A 21,660-nucleotide genomic window follows, 5' to 3' on the forward strand; every position below is an offset into this window, starting at 1 on the left:
GGGGTTGTGGGCGCGGGGGCGGGCCAGCAGTGTCCAATCAGGAAGAGGCTCAACCTGCGCAGGAAGTGCAGCTGGACTCCTCGCCACGAGCCGGTGAGGCTTCACCGAACGCATATTTTGTGTTTATGCATGCAAACATAAATCATTCATGCTGAAAATGTGGGGGAAGTGGTGAACAATGGACACACACCTCATTTGTTTGTTTTTACTAAACTGTTGAAATTTAAAGATGATACTGGGAGAAGGTTGTCTTTAAAAAAAAAAAAAAGTATCTGATTTCATTCAAGGCAACTGAACAGGTGTCCAAAGCACTTCATCGTCAGTGAGGCAAATATGAACAATAAAATCAACACCGAACACCATAGTGTATGTTTAAGTGTGTGGAGTAATAATGGAGTCAGACAAATAGCACCTCCGCAGTAATGAAATAACCATTGTCGCTTTTAAGTGGCATGACAAATAATCTTGTTTTTTGTGTGGTTGAATTTTGCCATTAATAAGTAAATATTTTGTAGGATTATAAGTGAAATTGATGTGAGTCTATGAATACCTGCTGGCGGGTGCATCATTATCCTTCACAGAAATAAAGCTGGTTACAGCAAATATGATATATATATATAAAATACAAATTATTTTATAAAAAATTAGAGAGCTTTTTTTTAATAACCTCTAAGTCACTAAACGGTGGGGTCCCTTTTCCTTGCCTTTAAGCGTAAATGGCCGTCATAAATTGCTGCAGTGACCAAAGTTCTGGATTCAGGAGAATCCATCCAGTCATTAAGCTGCAAACACAAGCTGACTTCATCACATATCCAATGACTGTTGAACTGAGTTTGTGATCAGCATTGAAATTCCCCTGCTTTGTGTGTGTGTGTGTGTGTGTGTGTGTGTGTGTGTGTGTGTGTGTGTGTGTGTGTGTGTGTGTGTGTCAGGTGTGCCCAGTGAAGGGCTCCATGGAGACGATGGGAGGGGAGGAGCTGTCCATGCGTGTCCAGCTGGCTGAGCTACAGCGCAGATACAAAGAGAAACAGAGAGAACTGGCCAAGCTACAGAGGAAACACGACCACCAGTGAGCAAAGACAACACGCACGCACGCACACACACACACACACACACACACACACACACACACACACACACACATCTTCTTTTTCACTAAATTGAGTTGTGCATTCCAACGTTCACAATTCTGCTATCATGCTGCATCCTCCTGATTCACCAGGACTTGCTGCCTGCTCATACCTAATGCAGTTTGACCTGTAGCCAATACAAGTTTCCTCCTGATTTGATCTCTCCCCCCCCTCCCCCCTCTTCCCCCACCTCTCCTCCTCCTCCCTCCTCCTCCTTGTCTTCCTCTCTGCAGGAAAGAGGAGACGTCTCGAAGCCCTGCCCGCCGGGGGCCCGGCCGCCCCCGCAAGCGCAAGTCCACCCCCGGCCCAGCTGCCGCAGAGAGCTCCAAAAGATTCAGGTCAGTCCTCTGATATTGCGTCCGTATAATCAGTGTGATTGGCGAGCCCAGCTCATTCATCCTGATTTCTGTTTGTGTTCTTAGTGAAAGGCACGGTTGATTTTCAAGAAGTTCTTCTTCAGCTGAATTGATTCAAACGCTCTATAGCTGATGATTTGCTTGATTGGGGACTGGAAGGAGCTGCTCGCACACACACACACACACACACACACACACACACACACACACACACACACACACACACACACACACACGGGTTATGGGATGGGCGCTGTAAGCTAGGTGTGATTTTTAAATGAGAGACGGTAATGGAGATGAGACCTTCATTAATCATCATTAATCACTTTTAATCATATTTATCACTTGCATTGATTATGTCCTGATTCCCTCTGAACCTCAAGCATATATTAATACAGCTGGACAAAGTCCTGATGTACAGTTATTACAGTGATAAACGACTCAACACCACCCCCACCCGCTGCATCACACAAGCACACATTATTTAACACCTTCGACATGCACACTGCCGAGCTGGAAACACACACACACACACACACACACACACACACACACACACACACACACACACACAGCCAGTGTTCAACGCTCATAGAGATAAATGTGTTTTCTCATGCTGCCCCACCTCTGTTAGCATGTGCACCCCTCGCCTTGATAAAATGATTAGAGAAACTCTTGGTTTGTCACGGTAACCATGATTGGAAAGAGCGAATGAACATGCCAATGAAAGGCTTTAGTCATACATGCACACACACGCAGAACTTGTTTAATTAGTAGCGCTGGTCGTCTGCTACGTGCCTGAGCAGCATTCCTCTTGTCATTAACCAGCCGTGTATCGTTTGTTTACGCTTTCATCTTCTCGAGAGAGTTGTGGGTTGAAATGAAACAGCGAGAGACCGAGAGAGGCAGAGCAACGTTTCCAAACGCAGCAGACGATGCCTCTTGATACACACGTGTACAATATACGGCCAGAAGTATACGAACATCTGAGCATCTTTTGTTGTTGATTACTGAACAGCGATTGTTGTGATCCCAAAACCTACATATATATACAGCTTCCATTCCTTCTGTGCAGGCTTGTCATCAATAACCTGGCTGCAGGGTTTTGCCTGCATTCAGCCACAGGAGCATTAGTTAGATCAGCCTCCTCTAGTTTGCATGACGCGTCGTCTCGCTGCGTCTTTAGGCAACAGCGTTTATTGCTGTTCTGAGAAGATGCACTTCAAGGCGAGGTGAGCGATAATCATTACAATAGTGGTAACAACGTACGCCGTGCACACAAAAAGAGAAGGCAGTCGTTTAAACCCTCACTGACTTTCCCACCTTTGCTCATCTGACAAGTCGCGGTGCAACGTGGTCATGATTCTCGTGTTTCCAGTTTTAGAAAGTTACAAAGATTGTCAGATGCAGTGTTGCATCACCTGAAAGGTGTTGGAGGGGGTGGTTTCAGCTGCTGCTCAATGATCCGAAAAGCACTGCATTTGAAGCATGCCGACGCCCCGAGGCTCGACTGACAGGCGGCACCCTCATTCATCCCAAAGGTGTTGGACTGAGTCGGGGTCAGGGCTCTGTGCAAGCCTCATTTGTAAAATTATCCATTTATGTACCTGTGCACTGGGGCATCGGGGTATTAAAAGAGTAGAGGGCCTTACCCAAATTGTTTATTAATATTCCCCTTAATTGTAACTAAGGGCCCCAATCCAAACCACCCGAAGCAGAATGTGCGCGCACACTGATCGTACCGTCGTTGATCTTTAAGAATTTCTACACAATTTATTTATTAATAGATAGATCTTTTCCTTTCCTATCGCTTTCCTCTGCACTCTATCTCCTCTCCTTTCTCTATTTTCTCTCCTACCTCTCCTCTCTCCTCTCCTGGGAGCGGAGATGCTGAGAGCCAAACCTTCCCTCTGTGGGAATATAGGATTCACCTGCCAGACACCAGCTGTTAACGGAGTGTGTGAGCTGCTATGTGTGTGTGTGTGTATGTGTGTTGGTCTGCCCGTGGTGTGAGAGAGCATGCATACAATGAAGGAATGACAGAGAGAGAGAAAGAGAGAGAGAGAGGGGGGGGGTGAGGAAGGGAGGAGTAGTGTTCAATAGAGGTTAGTGTTTATCGATCGCGCCCCGAAGCTCCGGTCAACGGACAGACTCCCCCGAGACTGCTTCATCTCTCTCTCTGTCTCTTTCCCTTCCCCCTCAACTATTCTCTTCCTCCCTCTGTCTCTCTCTCTCTCTCTGTCTCCTCGCCACTCTCTCCTACACATTAGATCAGTCTCGTCCTTTCATGTGGTGATTCAGCAGAGTTTCATATTCGCACGGCCGCTGAATATTTCTGTGTTTGCGTTAAACTGTGCCGGCGGTCTCTTACCTCATCAAAGTTAGGAGACAGTGAGGAAGAGTGGGGGGAAGAGTGAGACAATGAATGAACCCGGCAGAGAGGGAGGCAAAACGAGAAAGAGGAGGGAAGAGATGCAAAGAAAATTATTCTTGAAAGGGAAGAAATGTGCAATTAGTTTAATTCTGTTTCACATGATGAATTCTCATTTAAGCCTCTGCTGTGTTCCTGTGTTTTCCAGAGAGGGGCTAAATTTACTGGAGGAAAAAGTCGGGAGCAATTTTTCCAATCACGGCTTCAACAGCCTCAGCGCTGCACAGGTCGGTCTCTCTCTCTAGTCTGCCCCGGTTCATCCGCCCCGACAACCACAACTGTTCTTTTTTTAATTCATGCATTCATTCTCCTGGGTGTGTCAATCAGCAATAAGAAACAAGTCAATAATGAGCTGTTTCCGCTCCCTCGTCTACAGATGAAAGCTCACTGCAAGCACAGAGGTCGGCCCACCTCCCTGAGCTCCAGGCTGGCCAGGCGGGCGACCCAGCTGAAGCAGACGGCTGTGGCCCAGCGCGGCGCGCCGTCTGCAGACATGCTGCACTGCAGACGGGCCCCTGGCGAGGAAGGCGCCGCCAACACTCACTGCAGACAAGGAAGAAAAGGTGAGCACAGAGGGAGCAAACACTGTATATGCAGACACTTGTTGTCCATTAAGTGGCCCCCTGAACCCTAACTCCCTCTCTTGCTGTTGATCCACCATCAGACCTGCAACTGGTCTGGGCGACTGGTCAGACCGCGAAGAGGAAGAGGGGTCGAAAGCCCAAAGGGCTGATGGCCGTCAACACAAGCGGCGCTCGCCACAAGGACAGCCGGACCTCTGAGAAACAGGACGTTAGGGAAGAGAGGAGTGACAGCGAGAGCTCAGAGGCCGGTGAGTTACAACACAGGACTCACACAAGTACGTAGTGTGGTGTGTCCTCCCGCCAAGCAGCGGAGTTCACAGGCTATTACACATATGAGTCAAGCGGCGCTGATTTGGCTGATGGCTCACAGTACATCAACCAGACATTGTGTGATTTCGCATTGAGAGTCCATTAGTGTGTGTGCGAGTGTGTGTGTGTGTGTGTGTGTGCACACGAAGCGCCTGAGAAGTGAGATGTCTGCCGTCAACAGGGAGCCCTCCTCTCACATCCCAGCTCGTCTGTCACACCGTTAAAACCGTTAACGACTTGCCACAGGCATGCAACACAGCCGCCCCTGCCCTCAACGCCGGGCGGTAACGTGAGCCCGCTCTGGCCCTGTTCAGAATCTCACACCCCGGTCTTCCCCTCTCTTCTTCACCTCGCCAACCTCGCGAAACTGCCCTCCTCGGAGATTTGAGTTGGGGAGAAACAATCACATTCCTCCTGACTTTTAAATTAAAACGCCTCACAGGAGAGCGCGGCCTCAGATGAAACTAACAAAACGCTCCGATCCGATTGACCTCGTGGCCTCGATATCAAGTAGTGGTTGGATGTGTGTGTGTCTGTGTGTGTGTGTGTGTCAGTCAGTGTTTGTGTGTGACTGAGGCAAAGTGTTGACGAGAGCGCCGTGTAAGTGACAAGTGTGTCAGAGATGTGTCGACACCCGACACAACCCCCCGCAGTCGGCGGCGCACAGCTGCCAATAGCAGTCTGTGTTTCTTTGTGCGCTGCATATGCGCATGGTGTCAACTTTTGCTTCCCACCACTGCACTGTTAGTTATTGTGCAGCTCGCAGTTATTGTGATAAAACGGCCCACCGAAAAAAAAACCCTCAGAGAAAAGTCAATCAACTGCCACATGTCACCGTTCGCTCGTCTAACTTTTGTATTCACGGTGACGTAAGTTTAGCCACAAGCTTGGGAACTGTAGCTGCGAGAGGAATATTGAAAGCTCGCTGTCAATACTTCTCATCAAGTGAGACCCGGGCTTTAGTTCAGAGTGTTTACACTTGAAGCCTTCTGACTGATCATATTGATGTTGTGATTCCACAGAGGAGGAAGAGGAGGAAGAGGAGGAGGAGGAGGGAGAGGAGGACTATGACAACGATGACGGCGGCGGCAGCTACGCCAGCGAAGATGGAGCCGGTGACATCAAGATTAGCTCATCCTCTAAAGAAACTCCTGCAAACCCTGCTGGGATTGTGCCTTTTTCATCGCAGTCCTCCATGCTGCACACAAACCAGAAAGACAGGAGTAAGAGACCAGGGCCTCCCAGTGAGACCTTTACACATGTCTTTAAACCTGTCTATATACATGGCTTCATACATGTCTTTATACATGTCTTCATACATGTCTTCATACATGTCTTCATAGATGTCTATATACATGTCTTCATACATGGCTTCATACATGTCTTTATACATGTCTTCATACATGTCTTTATACATGTCTTTAAACCTGTCTATATACATGTCTTCACACATGTCTTTATACATGTCTTTATACATGTCTTTATACATGTCTTCATACATGTCTTCATAGATGTCTATATACATGTCTTCATACATGTCTTCATACATGTCTTTATACATGTCTTCATACATGTCTTCATGCATGCTGCTGTCCCCCGGGGACTTTGTGACTTTCAGTTTTTCACTTGAAATGAAGGGTAACATGATTTCTGGAATATACAGTCATTTAACTTGTGAAAAGTAGTAAAATCAAACTTGGAAATGCATGGCTGTTCAGCTAAAAACAAGGTTGACTTCAGGTTTCACTCAACCAGTAACAGTATTATCAATGTTATGGAGTATTATGGATGGTTTGCAGTTCATTAATTAGAGCATGGAATAAACATTGATAAACATGTTGTTGATATAACGGCCAAGCAAGCCTTTCTTCACTAAATCAGCTAGAACCATTTGATATGCTCAGAAAGTTAAGTCTGATAACTGTTATGTGGCCTCCAAGACCACGAAAACCTACATCCCTAACCTCTTTAACAAGATATCCGACTGTATATAATCTGATATTAGATATTGACATTTATCTGCCAGCTCTAATTCCCATGATGTCTCCTTCACCGTCAGGCATGAGGAGCGTGTCCCGTGCAGATCAGAGGAGGGTGCCCAGAAGGCCCGGCTCAGAAAGGGGACACCCAGTCCACCAAGGGCCCAAAAGAGCATCTCTGCCCAGCTGGGGTGTGTCGTCAGTGGGCTGCAGCTTTGGGGACGGCCATGGATCCATGACAGAAGTAAACCGGGCCAGCAAGGAAGCCGTGAGAAAGAGCTCGTCGGGAATTCTGGGAAAGGTGAGGACTCGTGTTGGGTGGTGACCTTTAACCCGACAGTGTAACGGCAATATTTTACTTTTGTCAGTGACAGCTATTCAACAAGTAGATCACTCCCTGACAGCAGTGATTTATGACACATTTACACCCTCAAAACTGACACATGCATCTTGCATTTCCCTCCTCAGCTGCTTCATCCGAGCAGTTCTGTGTAAATGACATTGGGAGCTAGACATAAATGAATTACAGTGTACCTGTATGTACAATATTTGAAGTTGATATCAAGAGCAGGAAGCTGTACAACGAAATGCTCTTCAAAAGTTGTATTTAATGTGCATTTCTGGTATTTTGTTTCCACTCGTCATTAACACAGACGCGCATTGAAAAGAGAACTGAGAAGGGAAAGGTGAGATGCCAATTTTGTAGGTGTGATCGGAAAGGTTATAAAATGAAAATTGCAATAAAATACTGCTGTCACAGAGTCGTAAGAAAGGACTGTAATTAATAATTAATTATGGGTAAACGTGAATAAAGGAAGAAAGATGACTCAGAGAAGTTGTCTCCCTTTGGCCTTCTGATTCATGAAAATAAAGGCTGAGAGAGCACGAGAAGCAAGGAGGAACTCTCAGAAAAGCCCTCACGTCAAGTCCGCTCCTTCTTTGTTGAAGCGAGCCGCACCCTGGCAAGACATTTTTGAAATCCTATAAATTACAGTTGACAGAACTCACTTACAGCCAGATGCTGGCATCATCTGTCACTTTGTCAAATATCCAATTTTCCATTGTTATGTATGTGTATGTTATGTATGTGTTTGCATGCCTGCATGCTGTGCTAAAGTCGTATTGGAGCAGGTAGCCGTCAGCGAGACACCCACATTCATTTTAATGAGAGACGCCTCGAGGTCGCTTCAGTCTTTGACTCATTGTGGGGGAATGTCCAAAAACACATAACTCCTAACCAAACAGTGAGGTATAAAGATAATGATTGGCCATAACACTACACACACCCATGCATGCCTGCACACACTCACGCACACACACACACACACACACACACACACACACACACACACACACACACACACACACACACACACACATACACACACACAGACACCAGCACTAAAGAGAAATAATCACCCATGCCCTCTGGTGACGAAACTTCTGTCACTAAAATATATGGTCTCCTGATGTGGAAAACATCAAGAGACAACCCATGCGTGCACACACACACACACACACACACACACACACACACACACACACACACACACACACACACACACACACACACACTCTTAACGTGATATATTATATTTTTTCCTTTCGAAAGCCTAAATACAAGCAGAAACCCGTCAGTCCTCAGTCATCTTTGATAGACTAGCCTAAACAGGTCTGGAGAGGGATAGTATCGGATTTTTGTGATTGTGTGTGTGTGTGTGTGTGTGTGTGTGTGTTTGAGGCTAAGAATGTAAATTAGGGTTCAAGTTTTTTATTACGAAGTTTCCACCCTGCTGAAGTGTCCTTGAGCAATACACTGAAGTCCTACCAGTTCAAGAGCTGCAGTTATTACTGACTCGGACCTCTGACTTTTAAGTGAGGAAAAGAACATCCTGCAGGCTTTATTGAGGTGTCGCATTACAAGAGGCGCTGGCGCCCGCAGTTGCTTTTGGCTGATGGATTTTACCCTTTTAGCCACATCAGACTGAGGTCACCTGCAGATCCTGTTTACTGGAGATGAAGATTGGCATATGATGAAGTGTTATCACATCCTGCTTTCTGCCCACTGATGTCACATCCTGTTTCCTGTCCAGGCCAAGGGCCACGCAGTGAGCCGGCTCCTGCAGAGCTTTGCAGCCGACGACGGCTTTCATTTGGATGAGGAAAGCAGCTTCTCGGAGGGCGAGGAGGAGGAGGAAGAGGACGAGGAGGAGGAGGAGGAGGAGCATGAGGATGAAGGGGAAGAGGAGGAGGAGATAAAGTTGATCCACCTCCCTCCCAATATGCCATGCAGAATCCCTGGTAGGCATACACAGCAACACATCGTGTATAATTACACACACATGCCGGTTTTAAAAGCATGTTGGATCCTTTTCACACGCGCACACACACTTCTCTCTCTGCCTTTTTGTCCCTCCTTTTCACTTCACATAGCAATTATTCAACACAGTCACAAATTATGCATATCTCACCCTTTATCTTCCCCATCCATCCATCTTCCCACCACGCCCTCCCGCCGCAGCCCTGCCAAACTGTGTGCTGAGTAAAGAGATGTTGGTGGACGGCCTGAAGATCCTGATCTCCAAGGAGGACGAGCTGCTGTACGCTGCCTGCGTCCAAACTCTGGACCTGCCTGACATGTGAGGCCCGTCTTCCCTGCTGTCTCACAGATACACACTGTTTTGCAAAAGAATAAAATGCATAACAAAATAAATGTTAAGCTTTCAGAGGAATGAGCCGAGTGATTATTTCACACAGCAGCTGCCAAACATGACTGTTGTTTATTCCGTCATCTATTGATCCCAATAGGCGAAGCATCAAAATCTGTGTGGATAACCACCTCAGCTTCTCTGTATCCTGGGGGAAACCCTGGAGTTAAGTGCTGAAAAGACATATAGCAACAAGAGCCTTCTCTGATTTACAAAAGAGTCGAAACTTAGCTGAGCTCTAGTTAAATGCCTGACAGCTGTGTGAATCTTGACAAACAAGAAGTCTAGACTCCTACAAAGCCAACACACACACAGCAGTGGCAGCCAACACAGCTGCCAGTGAAAACACAACTAAACTGAGCGCTCATGACAAAAACACGCCGAACAACCCTGAAATTTAACAGCGGAAATTGTGCTTGAATTGTAACTTGTAAATTAAAAAAGAACAGTTTGGTTCTTGAGGAATTAATTCAAATTTTCCTCTTAGATTCAGTGTTGTCATCGAAGGAGAACGTGGGAATCGACCTCGGATCTACTCGCTGGAGCAACTCCTCCAGGAAGCTGTGAGTTTCACTCTCTGTTGCGTTACACTTTACTGTTGTGTGGCTAGTTGTGTAGCGCTGGGTCGCTTTTACTAAAACTCCACACCCGGTTAAAGATCATTTTGTGATTTTTTTTCCGCAGGTGTTGGACGTGCGGCCCCAGAGCGAGGCCATCCTGACCGCAGGGACGCGGGTGTGCGCGTACTGGAGCGAGCGCTCTCGCTGTCTTTACCCCGGATACGTGCACCGAGGTGAGCGAGACACACCGACGACCCCACTCTGCATACACACACACACACACACACACACACAAGCTTACAGCCTCCGTCCTCTGTGTTGTGCTTTAGGAGGTGAGGAAGAGAAGGAGGGCAGTGTGATGGTGGAGTTTGATGATGGAGACCGGGGTAGGATCTCCCTCGCAAACACCCGGCTTCTGCCCCCAGGGTACCAAATCTGCTGTGAGTGTGAAAGAAGGACGGAAAGACGGAAACGCAGAATAAAAGACCCTCATTCGACAACGGCCATTTGACTATTCTTCTCTGTCAGGTGCTGAACCGTCTCCGGCTCTGCTGATCTCACCTGGTCACCGTGGGCGACGAAGCTCCGCCCTGGAGAGGAAAGACACGCCCACAGAGAAACCATCCAATGAGGAGGCAGCAGGGAGGCCCCAAGAGAAAAGACCAGGTGAGGGTGAACACATGCAGCACCACCAGTCAGGACCACAAGTCCTCTTTTCATTGGCACTCCTCCATCAAACACGTAAAGGTTTTAAAGAATGTTTAATCAGCTATAACACGTCGTCAGTAAGAGAAACTGAGGAATGCACTCAGAGGCTGAACATCACTCAGAGACCGACGCGCTTATCTTTGTTGTCTGAGAAGTACTAGTCTAACTAGTGAAGGCATTCACAGACACAAAGTCCTTCAGGCCATTGTAAATCCCCCAAACAAAGCCTCATTTACAGTTCCAACTGTCAACTGCTTGTCAGGTGCCTCCGAGTCAAAGGAGAATATATAAACCCGAAGACTCAAACATTAAAATTCCTTGTTTGGTTCCTATCAATTAACCGCCACATGACCACATTAATCATGCTTTTACGAGGTGTCCTCATTGTGTTGTTAAGCAGCATACTGCAGCTAATCACAACTCCAGGTGACAATAAAGCTGGAGGGAGAGACAGGTTTACCTGGTTTGTTGTAGTTTGAGTAATAGACATGTCGAAACCTAGCTGGATAGCCGGAGATCAAGGAGATAAAGATATTACGTTTCTCCAAAGCTCTTAGTTCCACAATTATCTCGGTCTGCTCTGAAGACCTGTCAGTTCATATTGATTATAACTCCGCTCTGTTGCCGTCTCCTCTTTCAGTTGGCAGGCCGAAGAAAGTCCTCTCGGTGCCTCAGACGGCCGGCACACCAACATCAGTAACAGACACTTTAACACAAGGCAACACTTCCTTGTTGAACTGGTCGACCCCCAAGAAGAGGCCGCCTGTTGACTTCTTCCTCTTCAACGGGACGTCTCGGAAGACCCAGAAGAAGGTACGAGAGCAAGACTTGGGGCTTTTTCATCGACCCACCTCCCACCTCCTCGCACCCCCGATGCCCATCAAAGGCATCTTCGGCTCCCCCTATGAAGGCGACTCGTTCAGCAGCATCGCCAACAGCTACTCCACCTTCAGGAGCGGAGGATGCTCTGGAGCGGGACGGCCGGTCGCCACAGTAACTTCTGCGGGGCTCAGGGACTCCTCGTCCTCGGTGTGCTCCTCAGCCGTCACCACGGCATCGGTGGCCGGAGGCAAGAAGCCGGCGAGCGACCGCGACAGGAAACAGTTCCTGGTGAAGCTCGACCACGAGGGAGTCACCTCCCCTAAAACCAAGAACGGCAAGGCCCTGCTTCGGCTCGGTGTGAGCGGAGGAAAAGGAGACAAGGGGCTCTTGTCCGCCGGAGCGCCGCTGCGATACTGCCACCCGGCCCTGAAGGGGAAGGATGGCAAGAAGGGAGGAGGGGAGAGAGACGGCGCTGGAACCCGCTCTGAGCCTGTTGTGAAGAGCTCCCTGCCTGTGAGAAAGGATCGTCTGTCAGCGGGTCTCGGCGTCCAAGCCGGCGATTACAGTCTGGACTACCCGAGCGACGGCCCCAGCTCCTACTCTGAGCTGGATGAGGACGATGTGGACGACGGTCAGGATGCCGGAGCCCCTCGAAGCAGTGCGGCGGACACTTCCCACCGCGGCAGCCGCTTCCTCTCCCGTCTTTCGGCCTGCTTCTCCTCCTCTTCCTCCTCCTCTTCCTCCTCCGGCTCCATCTCCTCCTCGTCCCTCTGCTCGTCGGACAACGACTCCTCCTACTCCTCCGATGAGGAGTCCTCCTCTGTGCTGCTGCGCCGCGCGCTGCTCCAGCAGGACAAGCACAAGCACAGGCAGAGCATGACCTCCGACCTCCCGAGCCCTGACCCCAGCAAGTCCGGCTCCTCTCCTTCGGCGTCGGTGCCGGCACACGGCTACGTGGCCAAAACCGGCGCGGCCGGCGTGGGGTCAAAGGCCAGGGCCGACAGAACAGACGACAGGAAGGAGTTGACGTCCAAAAGAAGCATGGCAGGTAACGGTAGCACGGCCAAGAACCAGCTGAAGAGGAAAGACGGCATTTCTAGTAGCCACCATCAGAGGCAGAGCAGCCCAGTGAGCCAGCAGCCCAAACCTGCATCCAAGGAGCCAGCAACAGCGAAGAGGCAACGGATGTCCTCACCTGAGCCGCTGCCTAATATGGCGCCCCATCTGCCTGGACGCCAGCTCTGGAAGTGGTCCGGCAACCCCACACAGGTAGGACACGTTGGGGTGTATTTTGATACGTTATCCAAGATGCTCTGGAAGAGCCAGTTGTATTTCCAAGCTATTCTTCTTTATTAGAAATAAATTCCATTTCACTGAAATCCTGATTTAATCAGACGGTGTTTTCTCATAATCACACGTTATTATCTTGGTAATATGGTTTCCAAACTCTTGGGTATCAGTAACCGACCTCACCTCGCAGCTTAAGTAGGTTACAGATTCTTGTGGTGGTTTCTGCTGTGTCAAACCTTTGGTGACAGTGGATGCGATGATCAAATAGCATTTCTCTTTGCAGTGCTTATGCTGCCTCAGTCTTTGTACACATTGGAAGCACTACGAGGCTTACTCTCTGAATTTATTATCCAGATTATTTAGTCACGATCCTGAGATCACGGGACAAAACCGTCTAAGCAACCGCAGTCACTGTCAGCTCCCATTCTGCTGTTGTTTGCACCGTAAACACGACGGCGTGTGTGTCGACTGAGACGTGCAACAAATTAAAAGACGAAGCAGAAGTATAGGCGCGTTACGGAGGTTACGGTTACTGTGATCGTAAATTTCACCACGAGTTTCAATAGTCTTGCCTTTATCGGGTTGAGAGTGACTTATTGATGTGCCAGTAAACACACTGCTGTAACTCAATAGGATCAGTGTGTTATGATAGGTGTTGGGCTTTCGCTATTTCTTGGCTTTGAAAGACATATTGAATCTCACTGGGTTTAGCAAAACAAACTAAATAAATTGATTTCTGAAATGAGGCTGGTGGTGAAATAAACCCTCCACACTGAATAAATTGACTGAGTGTTATTTTTGCTCTCTTCCGCCGACAGAGGAGAGGTCTGAAGGGTAAAGCCCGCAAGCTTTTCTACAAGGCCATCGTGAGGGGCAAGGAGACGGTGCGTGTCGGGGACTGTGCTGTGTTCCTGTCACCCGGCCGGCCCCAGCTGCCCTATGTGGGCCGAGTGGAGAGCCTCTGGGAGTCATGGAGCTCCAGCATGGTGGTCAGGGTCAAGTGGTTTTACCACCCGGAGGAGACTCGCCTGGGGAAGCGACACCGCGACGGCAAGGTAAAGGCCAGGGAGTGCAAGTAGAATTGCTAAATCGAGAACGGTCAAAGTAACAGTCCGTGACATTTCCATATAAGTATATTACCTCTTTGCTTTTTGGTCCCTGTTCCCATCTGACGTGAACGGTTGACTTGTTTCGTGGAACTGTGACCATTTGCAGTTCTAAACACTCAGCATAAGTTGCTTTTTGTCTCTGCAGCAAAGGAAGTCATGTGTTTTGCATTTCTTGCAAGAACAATAGTGGTTTGTTTCGGATAGTTAGCATGATCAGCAACATCCACCATGGCTGAGCAAACCCCAAGAAAAACCTCCACTTGCAGAAACTCAAACTTCCTCATGAGAAACCTCACCGCTAAAAGACATGCAAGGAGACAATATTCTAGTCACTTCTTCTGAAAGCAACATTTTAATGGTCAAATATATTATCCTGCCGATTCATTAACCGTTCTCCCCGTCTCTCTCCCAGAATGCCCTGTACCAGTCGAGCCACGAGGACGAGAATGACGTGCAGACAATCTCCCATCGCTGCCAGGTGATCAGCAGGGCCGAGTACGATCACCTGACGCGTGAGCGTAAGCCCGGCAGCGCGGGGAACGACCTGTTCTACCTGGCCGGAAGCTACGAACCGACCACGGGCCAGCTGATCAGTGCGGAGGGCACGGCCATCGTGTCCTAGCACCTCCGGCTGGAGAGGGATCCAAATATTGAACCTGAACTCTGGAGATGACTGCTTCCAGGATGGTTCGTCTGAACGGAGCTGGGGACAGAGGGAAACCCAAGACAAAGAGTTTTGACTCTGCGTATTGATCTGTCCCTCGTAAGAGAAGGAGCTAGCCCACTGGATGAAGCCCAACAGTACTGGCACTTAGAGGAGCCCAGTTGGTTCTGGGGGGGGGGGAAGTCGGATCCATGTCGGATTTAACCTCTTTATCAGATGTGGACTGAGGCCTCTCGTTGCAACGAGAGTCTACACAGCCTTCCCTTTTGGCTGAAATAACAGAGTTCCTCGTCTCTGCGACAAGATTACTGCGACAAAAGAGCAGGAACCAAGGACATGAGCACTTTGGAGTACAGTCGCTTGGATATGCTATGGAGGGAGGGTGTCAGACTTGGCTTTCTGAAACAAAGACTGGCTCAGAGAGCGGGAGAGACTGAATGGTAAGCAGAGACTTACTGTAAACCACACTGGTTTGGAGGGTTTCAATGGTCTTATACTGGTAGTTTGACTATGACAACGTGATTGGGAGATCCCCAACAGGACCAAAAAACACTGTAGTTCGGACTTTGTGTGTAAGTGTGTGTGCGCGTGCGCGTGTGTCTGTGTGTGTCTATGTGTGTGTGTTTGCAGAGTGGCTGCGATGACCCTGTTCGGCATTTAATGAGCTCTAAGTAAATAGTGCATTAACGTGTGTGTGTTTGTACTGTATGTGTGGTCGTGCGCGTGTTCTCCCGCGCTCATCGAGCAGGCAGGACGTCGCGACACAGCGTCGGTATGTCAGTAACTCTCTGAATATTAATCTTTCCTGAACTAAACGTGCAGGTTTCAGTCGCAACTGAAACACAAAACGACTTTTCTCCTCCTGTCAAGCCATACACGTCGATACCTCTCTCTCGCACCCTCGTATTCGGGTGCGAAGACACATGTACAGGTAGTTGGATTGTTTATTTGAAATGTGTGCGTGCGTACGTGGGCGTGCGTGTGTGTGTGTGTGTGTGTGTGTGTGTGTGTGTGTGTGCGTGCTTTGTACAGCATCATGTATAATATAACATGTTGTAAATAGTATACATATATATTTGTTCTTGTTTTTTTGTTGTTTTCTTTTGCAGAGAAGATTATTTTATTTAGATTTTTTAGGGTGTGTGTGGGTGGGCGGGTTCGGGCAGGGGTCTGAGAGAGGGAGGAGGTCGGGTTAGTACGCTTCTCTCTTAATGCACTGAACGGGATCGGAGGTTTGGATTTGGGGTCAAACTGTACAACTGATGTGAAGACATTGTGCTCATAAGCCCTGCTTCAGGCAAAGGGTGAATATGTAGAAAGGGTGGTTGGGAAATGTTTTATTAGGAAATCAGAAAAAGGCTCTTTGTGTCTGAATTTTTTTTTTCTTTCTCTTTTTTTTTTTCTCGATCCGTTGGGTTTTAAATGTGTATTCCCTGTCGGGAGCTTCTTTTTTTTCTTCTTTTCAAAACAAAAAACTGGAAAAGAAACTGAGTTTCTGCTGTTCTCTGATCCGAAAAGAAGCTCACTCTTTACCTGTTTTAGCCTGTATACCTATATCAAATGTAGATATTTATCTGGCATCAAAAAGAAACATACCAAAGCACCTGTGAGTTTACGCTTCACCACATTAGAAGAAAAAATATTGTGAAAAAGACATAAAAACATTCAATCAAATCTGAATCCGGGACCCCTGCAATCACCGAGGTGTCGAGCTCTTCTCGTTGTCTGCTCGTGTTCATCCAGCGTTGCTATGACAGCCTGCGGGAAACGTTGCAGCAACAATGTCTGCACGCCGCCCAGCTGATGCACTTGAGGTAACTGTGGCAACCAGGATGGCGTCACGTGACTGTGAAGGACAATCAGAGCCAATCAATTGGACAACGTTGAGAGACACAAAAAAAAAAGAAAAAAAAAAGATAAGGATCAAATCACAAATTATGCTTCTTGTCACTTTTATTCCTGCTTTGCCAAAAATGTGTGTTTTATGTTTGCTTGTTTTCCTCGTTTACCATGTTTACTGTTTATGCAAGCCTTTGATGACTGTTTGTTGTCAGTGTATAAGATGTACAGGGAGGAAGAACATGATTGCCTTTTTCTTTTTTAGGACATTGACTGACTTTTAACAACAACGTTGCTGTTACACTGCGAAGCAAAAGCTTTAAAAGGAATCTAATGTGAACTCAATTTTAAAATATTACTTTTATGGGTCTTTAATTGCTTTTTTTGAAGCAGTTTTTTCTTTAAGAAACACTGGATTCAGTTCTGACCATCATGTTTTGAGAGAAGCGACATCATTGTGTTTTTCTTTTGTTTTTAGACCCACTGGAAAACTGCTTTGTATTGTTGAGATATCCTACTAAAATATATTATGTAATTTCAGTCATTCTTTGGAAATATGACTTAAATATTTCCTCATGTACAAAAGGAAAAATTATTTATCTTAATTTTATTGCCTTTTTGTGTTTCATTAAAAAAAACGATTCTTACAACAACATCAACAACAACAAAAAGACGTCGTGTTTGTTTGTTCTGCCTCCATGCTGGGCGTGGGTCCTTTGAACGCCGCCTCGTGTTCATCAACGCTCATCATTTGTCTCCGGTTAGAAAATGGACCACAGAAGAAAGCGAGGAAGACTGAGACGAGGGAGGGGAAGGGAAAAAAAGAAGGAAAACACGAGACGAGGAAGTTATTTGAAACTGTAGCTCTGGCCGATAGACGGGGAAGAAAGGGGAGAGAAAGGGAAACTGTATCTGGCGGAGTTTCGAGAGAGAGAGAGAGAGAGAGAGAGAAAGAGAGAGAGAGAGAGAGAGAGAGAGAGAGAGAGAGTCTCCTCTGGCTGTACAGGTGGGTCAGGTATTCAGAATAATAAAAACGGAACAAGACCATTAACAGAACAAAGCGAGGATATCCGCTTTCACCCTGCCAAGATTTAGAAACCTCAGTGTGTGTGTGTGTGTGTGTGTGTGTGTGTGTGTGTGTGTGTGTGTGTGTGTGTTTGTGTGTGTGTGTATATATGCACGCAGTCTGCATTCACTCCTGTACTTCCATGTGTGTGTGTGTGTGTGTGTGTGTGTGTGTGTGTGTGTGTGTGTGCATGTATGTGTGTGTGTGTATATGCACACAGTCTGCATTCACTCCTGTACTTTCGTGTGTGTGTGTGTGTGTGTGTTTGTGTGCGTGTATATATGCACACAGTCTGCATTTACTCCTGTACTTCCGCGTGTGTGTGTGTGTGTGTGTGTAACGCGAGCGCTGGGAAGAACAGTTGAGATTATCCGCTGCAGGGTGTGGAGTTTCTGGGACAAAGTGCGCAAACGTACTGCATTTTATTTGAGACTTCCTGTGAAATATTCACACCTTTTTATCGCACTGTAACTGGAGCTTTTGACGCGGCTTATTGCAACATTAAAGTCTGGACGGAGGACCGGCCTACACCTTTGACCTCAGATTACAGTGTGGTTGCCTCGTGGCAGCCGGCGGAGAAGGCTTTTAGCGCTGCCTTGAACGTCGGCCCGTAAACTTTATTTTACTGAGCTGCCCTTTTAATGTCGGGCCCTCTCTCTTTTCAGCCGTATCTCTCTTTGCTTTACTTGTCAATACAGGAAAAGTTGACTCACATTTTTTTCCTGAATAACTTTGGTCCTAATGGTCGTTGGCCATAGTTTAAAATCACACACACATTCAGACTCTTTGTCCAGCGTGTGTGTGTTTGCTTTCCTTTTGTGTTCTGCTTTTAGCTGTTTCGGCAGTCTAACATGTTATTACAAAGATATGAAACGGAACACTTTCCAGTCAGACCACACACACACACATACACACACACACTCACACCCACACACACACACACACACGCAACATTTGCACCCATTCTGCACACTGTTGGTCTTTTACATCGGCTCCTCAATCACCAACGCCTTCAAAACACACAGACATTAAGTGCAGCCTTTGACTGCTTATCAGCAGGTTTGCATTGGGCTTATCTGGTTGACATTGTTAAACTACTTTACCCAGAATGCTGCGGGAGATAGGGGCACAATGGGAGGCTGGGGGTGCCCTCTGGGTTAATGAGAGAGGGGGCTTTCACGTCGTAGAACCAAACATGCCACAAGCGCATTGGTGTGTGTGTGTGTGTGTGTGTGTGTGTGTGTGTGTGTGAAGGGTCAAGGTGTCAGAGCAAGGTGTGGCAGTTTTTTTCGTGTATTTCTTTAGTTTTGTCAGGTGGAGGCTGACGGAGAACACATCTAAACCACCAGTCTGGATAAATCTAAATGCTACACAACATGATCTAGCAGAGCCTGTGTGTGTGTGCGTGTGTGTTTGTGTGTGTGTCTGTGTTTGTGTGCGTGCGTGTGTGCTTACATGCTTGTATTTGTGCAAGTGTGTGTAGCTATGTCGCGTTTTATTACATGGATGTGGAAAAGAAGGCGGTGAGCATTGAAACCGTACAAATCGGTGGATTGAAAACATGTGCATGTACGCGTGCGCGTGTTTGCGTGCATGTGCATGTGTGTGAGAGAGAAGGGGGCGACAGAGACAGAGAGATTGTGTGTGTGTGTGTGTGTGTGTTAGGGGGGAGGGCGGGAGTTCCAATCCAGAGAAAGCCCTCCATTTAGATATAGCCTGAGCATGTCACTGAAGTGAATGAATGGCTGTCAGCTGCAGAGGGATGCAGCTTGTGTGTATGTAGATAGTGTGTGTGTGTGTGTGTGTGTGCGTGTGTGTGTGTGTTTGTTTGTGTGTGTGTGTGTGTGTGTGTGTTTGTTTGTGTGTGTGTGTGTGTGTGTGTGTTTGTTTGTGTGTGTGTGTGTGTGTTGGGGTATATTCAGGTCACTCAGAGTGGGAGTAAGGAGATCAGCGGTCCTCTCGCTCACCTCATTCATTGTTCATGCGAGCTCCTGCGACCTCGCCACCGGAATCCATCTTACTATCAGAGTGTGTGTGTGTGTGTGTGTGTGTGTGTGTGTGTGTGTGTGTGTGTGTGTGTGTGTGTGTGTGTGTGTGTGAGAGAGAGACATTGTAGATCTCCGTATAGCCGATCTGACTCATTGTGTGACGTCTTCTGTGGCAACAGATGGTCGGCTACATAAATCATAGATTCTTGGCCGTGTGGAAGTTATGTCCAAGTTCTCCTACATTACACCAACAAACCTCCACTGTTCTTTCTATTTCCTCCCAATTTTATGACTTGTTTCGCTTTCTGGCCCATTTCACAGGAGAAAGAAAAAAATGTTGCTGTAGTCTGCGTTATTTCCCACAGTTTAGTGGACCAAATGTAGACGTTCAGAATGTGACTCAACACTGAAGCAGCTTCGTCGATCTAGCGATGAATATGAGGAATTCATTTAAAAAAAAGAGTTTTTTAAACTCACTGTTGAACATCAGTGTTCAATGATCAGCAACACGTATTGTAATGTAAGAGTTTTGATTTTTGGTATTGAATGAGACAAAGTGATAAGAACTTTATCATAATAATTTCATTATAATAATAATAATATCATAAATTCATACATTGTCTGAACTATTTTTTCCCCCAATAACTGTATCTGGTGTATTGAGCACAAACATTTGGAGAAAATTTAACATTTAGGGAGTTTTTTAATTCTTTAAAAATAAATATTTTTGTATTTTTGTTTTTTCAGCCACATTTTTTTGGACACTTTTTTAGTGTTTTTCTCATAATACAGAACTAGTATTTAAAACATTTTTGAACCTTAACGCATATATTATCTTTCATATGCAGTTCATTAATTTACATTTAGAAAATTATAATCAGAATTGTACGTGTGTATTTTCCCTAAATATAGTGATCATGTTTTCTAGATGAGGAAAATTATCAAATCATTGTGTTTTTCATCTGAATGACACAGGAAACGAGAGAACAAGGGAGGTCTTTTAAACTGATCATTCACATTTCAGTTGACTTCAGACGGCATCCATTAATACACTTTGTCAAAATAAAAGTCCTTGTAGTTACAAACATATTATTTGGAAACAGATTTGTTTCCCCATTGTTGTGCTTTAAAATGATGAAGAAAGGAGACAGAGCACAAGGAATAGAAAGAAGAGAAGGAATGAATAATCCAAACAGTGAAGCGGAGAACGGGATTAAGAGGAGCAGAGGGACGGAGGAAGAGATGAGTGTTTCATACAATACGCTGCTCTGGGTCATCTCCAGTCCAGCTCCCTCTGTAACCTCCTAATCCACACCATATTAACACAAAACAGAAGAAAAACAATGCGATGAATTCCCCTCCCTGATGCAGGATACACGCACACACACACACACACACGCAGACCGGCATCAGGTTGGCTGTGACTGCGAGCAGCTTTGGTGTTTTTTTTGCTGATGCTGGTATTTGATATTTGGAATAGTAGAGGCGTCTTGGCCGGCTGGAGGCTGCTGCGACGGCCAGGAGGTCAAACATCCTGTAAAGTCTGAGTGGACACAGCAACCCGAGCCTCGGACGCCAGATCGCTGCTGTGTGGGAATGTGTGTGTGATATTTATGATACAATCTGGATGCAGGGCGGAATTTATATCTCTATATCTGTGTCTGTGTGTGTGTGTGTGTGTGTGTGTGTGTGTGTGTGTGTGTGTGTGTGTGTGTGTGCAAGGAACTTGATTACCAAGCTTGCCATCTCCTCCCCCCGTGACAGCATGGAGAAAAGATATGTACAGTATATTTATATGAAACAACTGGTGCGAACACACACACACACACACACACACACAGACACAGACACACACACACACACACACACAGACGACGTCTGAAACAGCCCTGTATGTTCTTTCCTCCTGATGAGTTGTCAGCCACACTGCGGGGGTCATCAAAATACCTGTAACTGTACACCTGTCGGGATGAAATTAACATGAAACCTGAACGGTCTTTGAGGTTTTATCTCCTCACAAGCTTCTATCACCACTTTCAAATGTGAATTGACGCAACTTCCGTGAACAGGCAGACAGTCAGGTTGCATTTCCTTACATTTCATCAGATTTTCTCAAA

At 46.7% G+C, this 21,660-nt stretch overlaps 1 protein-coding gene across 3 annotated transcripts in view; it reads left to right on the forward strand.

Annotated features, from left to right (window-relative positions):
• bahcc1b (BAH domain and coiled-coil containing 1b) overlaps positions 1-15,785 on the forward strand; it is a 62,035-nt gene extending 46,250 nt beyond the window's left edge. For all 3 annotated transcript variants that reach the window (XM_068583199.1, XM_068583201.1, XM_068583200.1), the window contains exons 12-28: positions 1-93; positions 933-1,069; positions 1,364-1,468; positions 4,066-4,144; positions 4,294-4,480; positions 4,582-4,749; positions 5,833-6,033; positions 6,870-7,090; positions 8,883-9,090; positions 9,311-9,428; positions 9,985-10,060; positions 10,182-10,290; positions 10,387-10,497; positions 10,586-10,723; positions 11,406-12,856; positions 13,696-13,932; positions 14,399-15,785. The exon at positions 1-93 is cut by the window's left edge and continues 74 nt beyond it. In XM_068583199.1, coding sequence (XP_068439300.1) covers positions 1-93; positions 933-1,069; positions 1,364-1,468; positions 4,066-4,144; positions 4,294-4,480; positions 4,582-4,749; positions 5,833-6,033; positions 6,870-7,090; positions 8,883-9,090; positions 9,311-9,428; positions 9,985-10,060; positions 10,182-10,290; positions 10,387-10,497; positions 10,586-10,723; positions 11,406-12,856; positions 13,696-13,932; positions 14,399-14,608 — 3,849 coding nt within the window. In that variant the 3' untranslated portion in view covers positions 14,609-15,785. The remainder of the gene's footprint in view (positions 94-932; positions 1,070-1,363; positions 1,469-4,065; positions 4,145-4,293; positions 4,481-4,581; positions 4,750-5,832; positions 6,034-6,869; positions 7,091-8,882; positions 9,091-9,310; positions 9,429-9,984; positions 10,061-10,181; positions 10,291-10,386; positions 10,498-10,585; positions 10,724-11,405; positions 12,857-13,695; positions 13,933-14,398) is intronic.
• Positions 15,786-21,660: the final 5,875 nt, after the last annotated feature.

Source organism: Clinocottus analis, unplaced genomic scaffold, assembly GCF_023055335.1.
Source record: "Clinocottus analis isolate CAN_PGR_092001 unplaced genomic scaffold, fCliAna1.0.p SCAF_19, whole genome shotgun sequence".
Classification (NCBI taxonomy): domain Eukaryota; kingdom Metazoa; phylum Chordata; class Actinopteri; order Perciformes; family Cottidae; genus Clinocottus; species Clinocottus analis.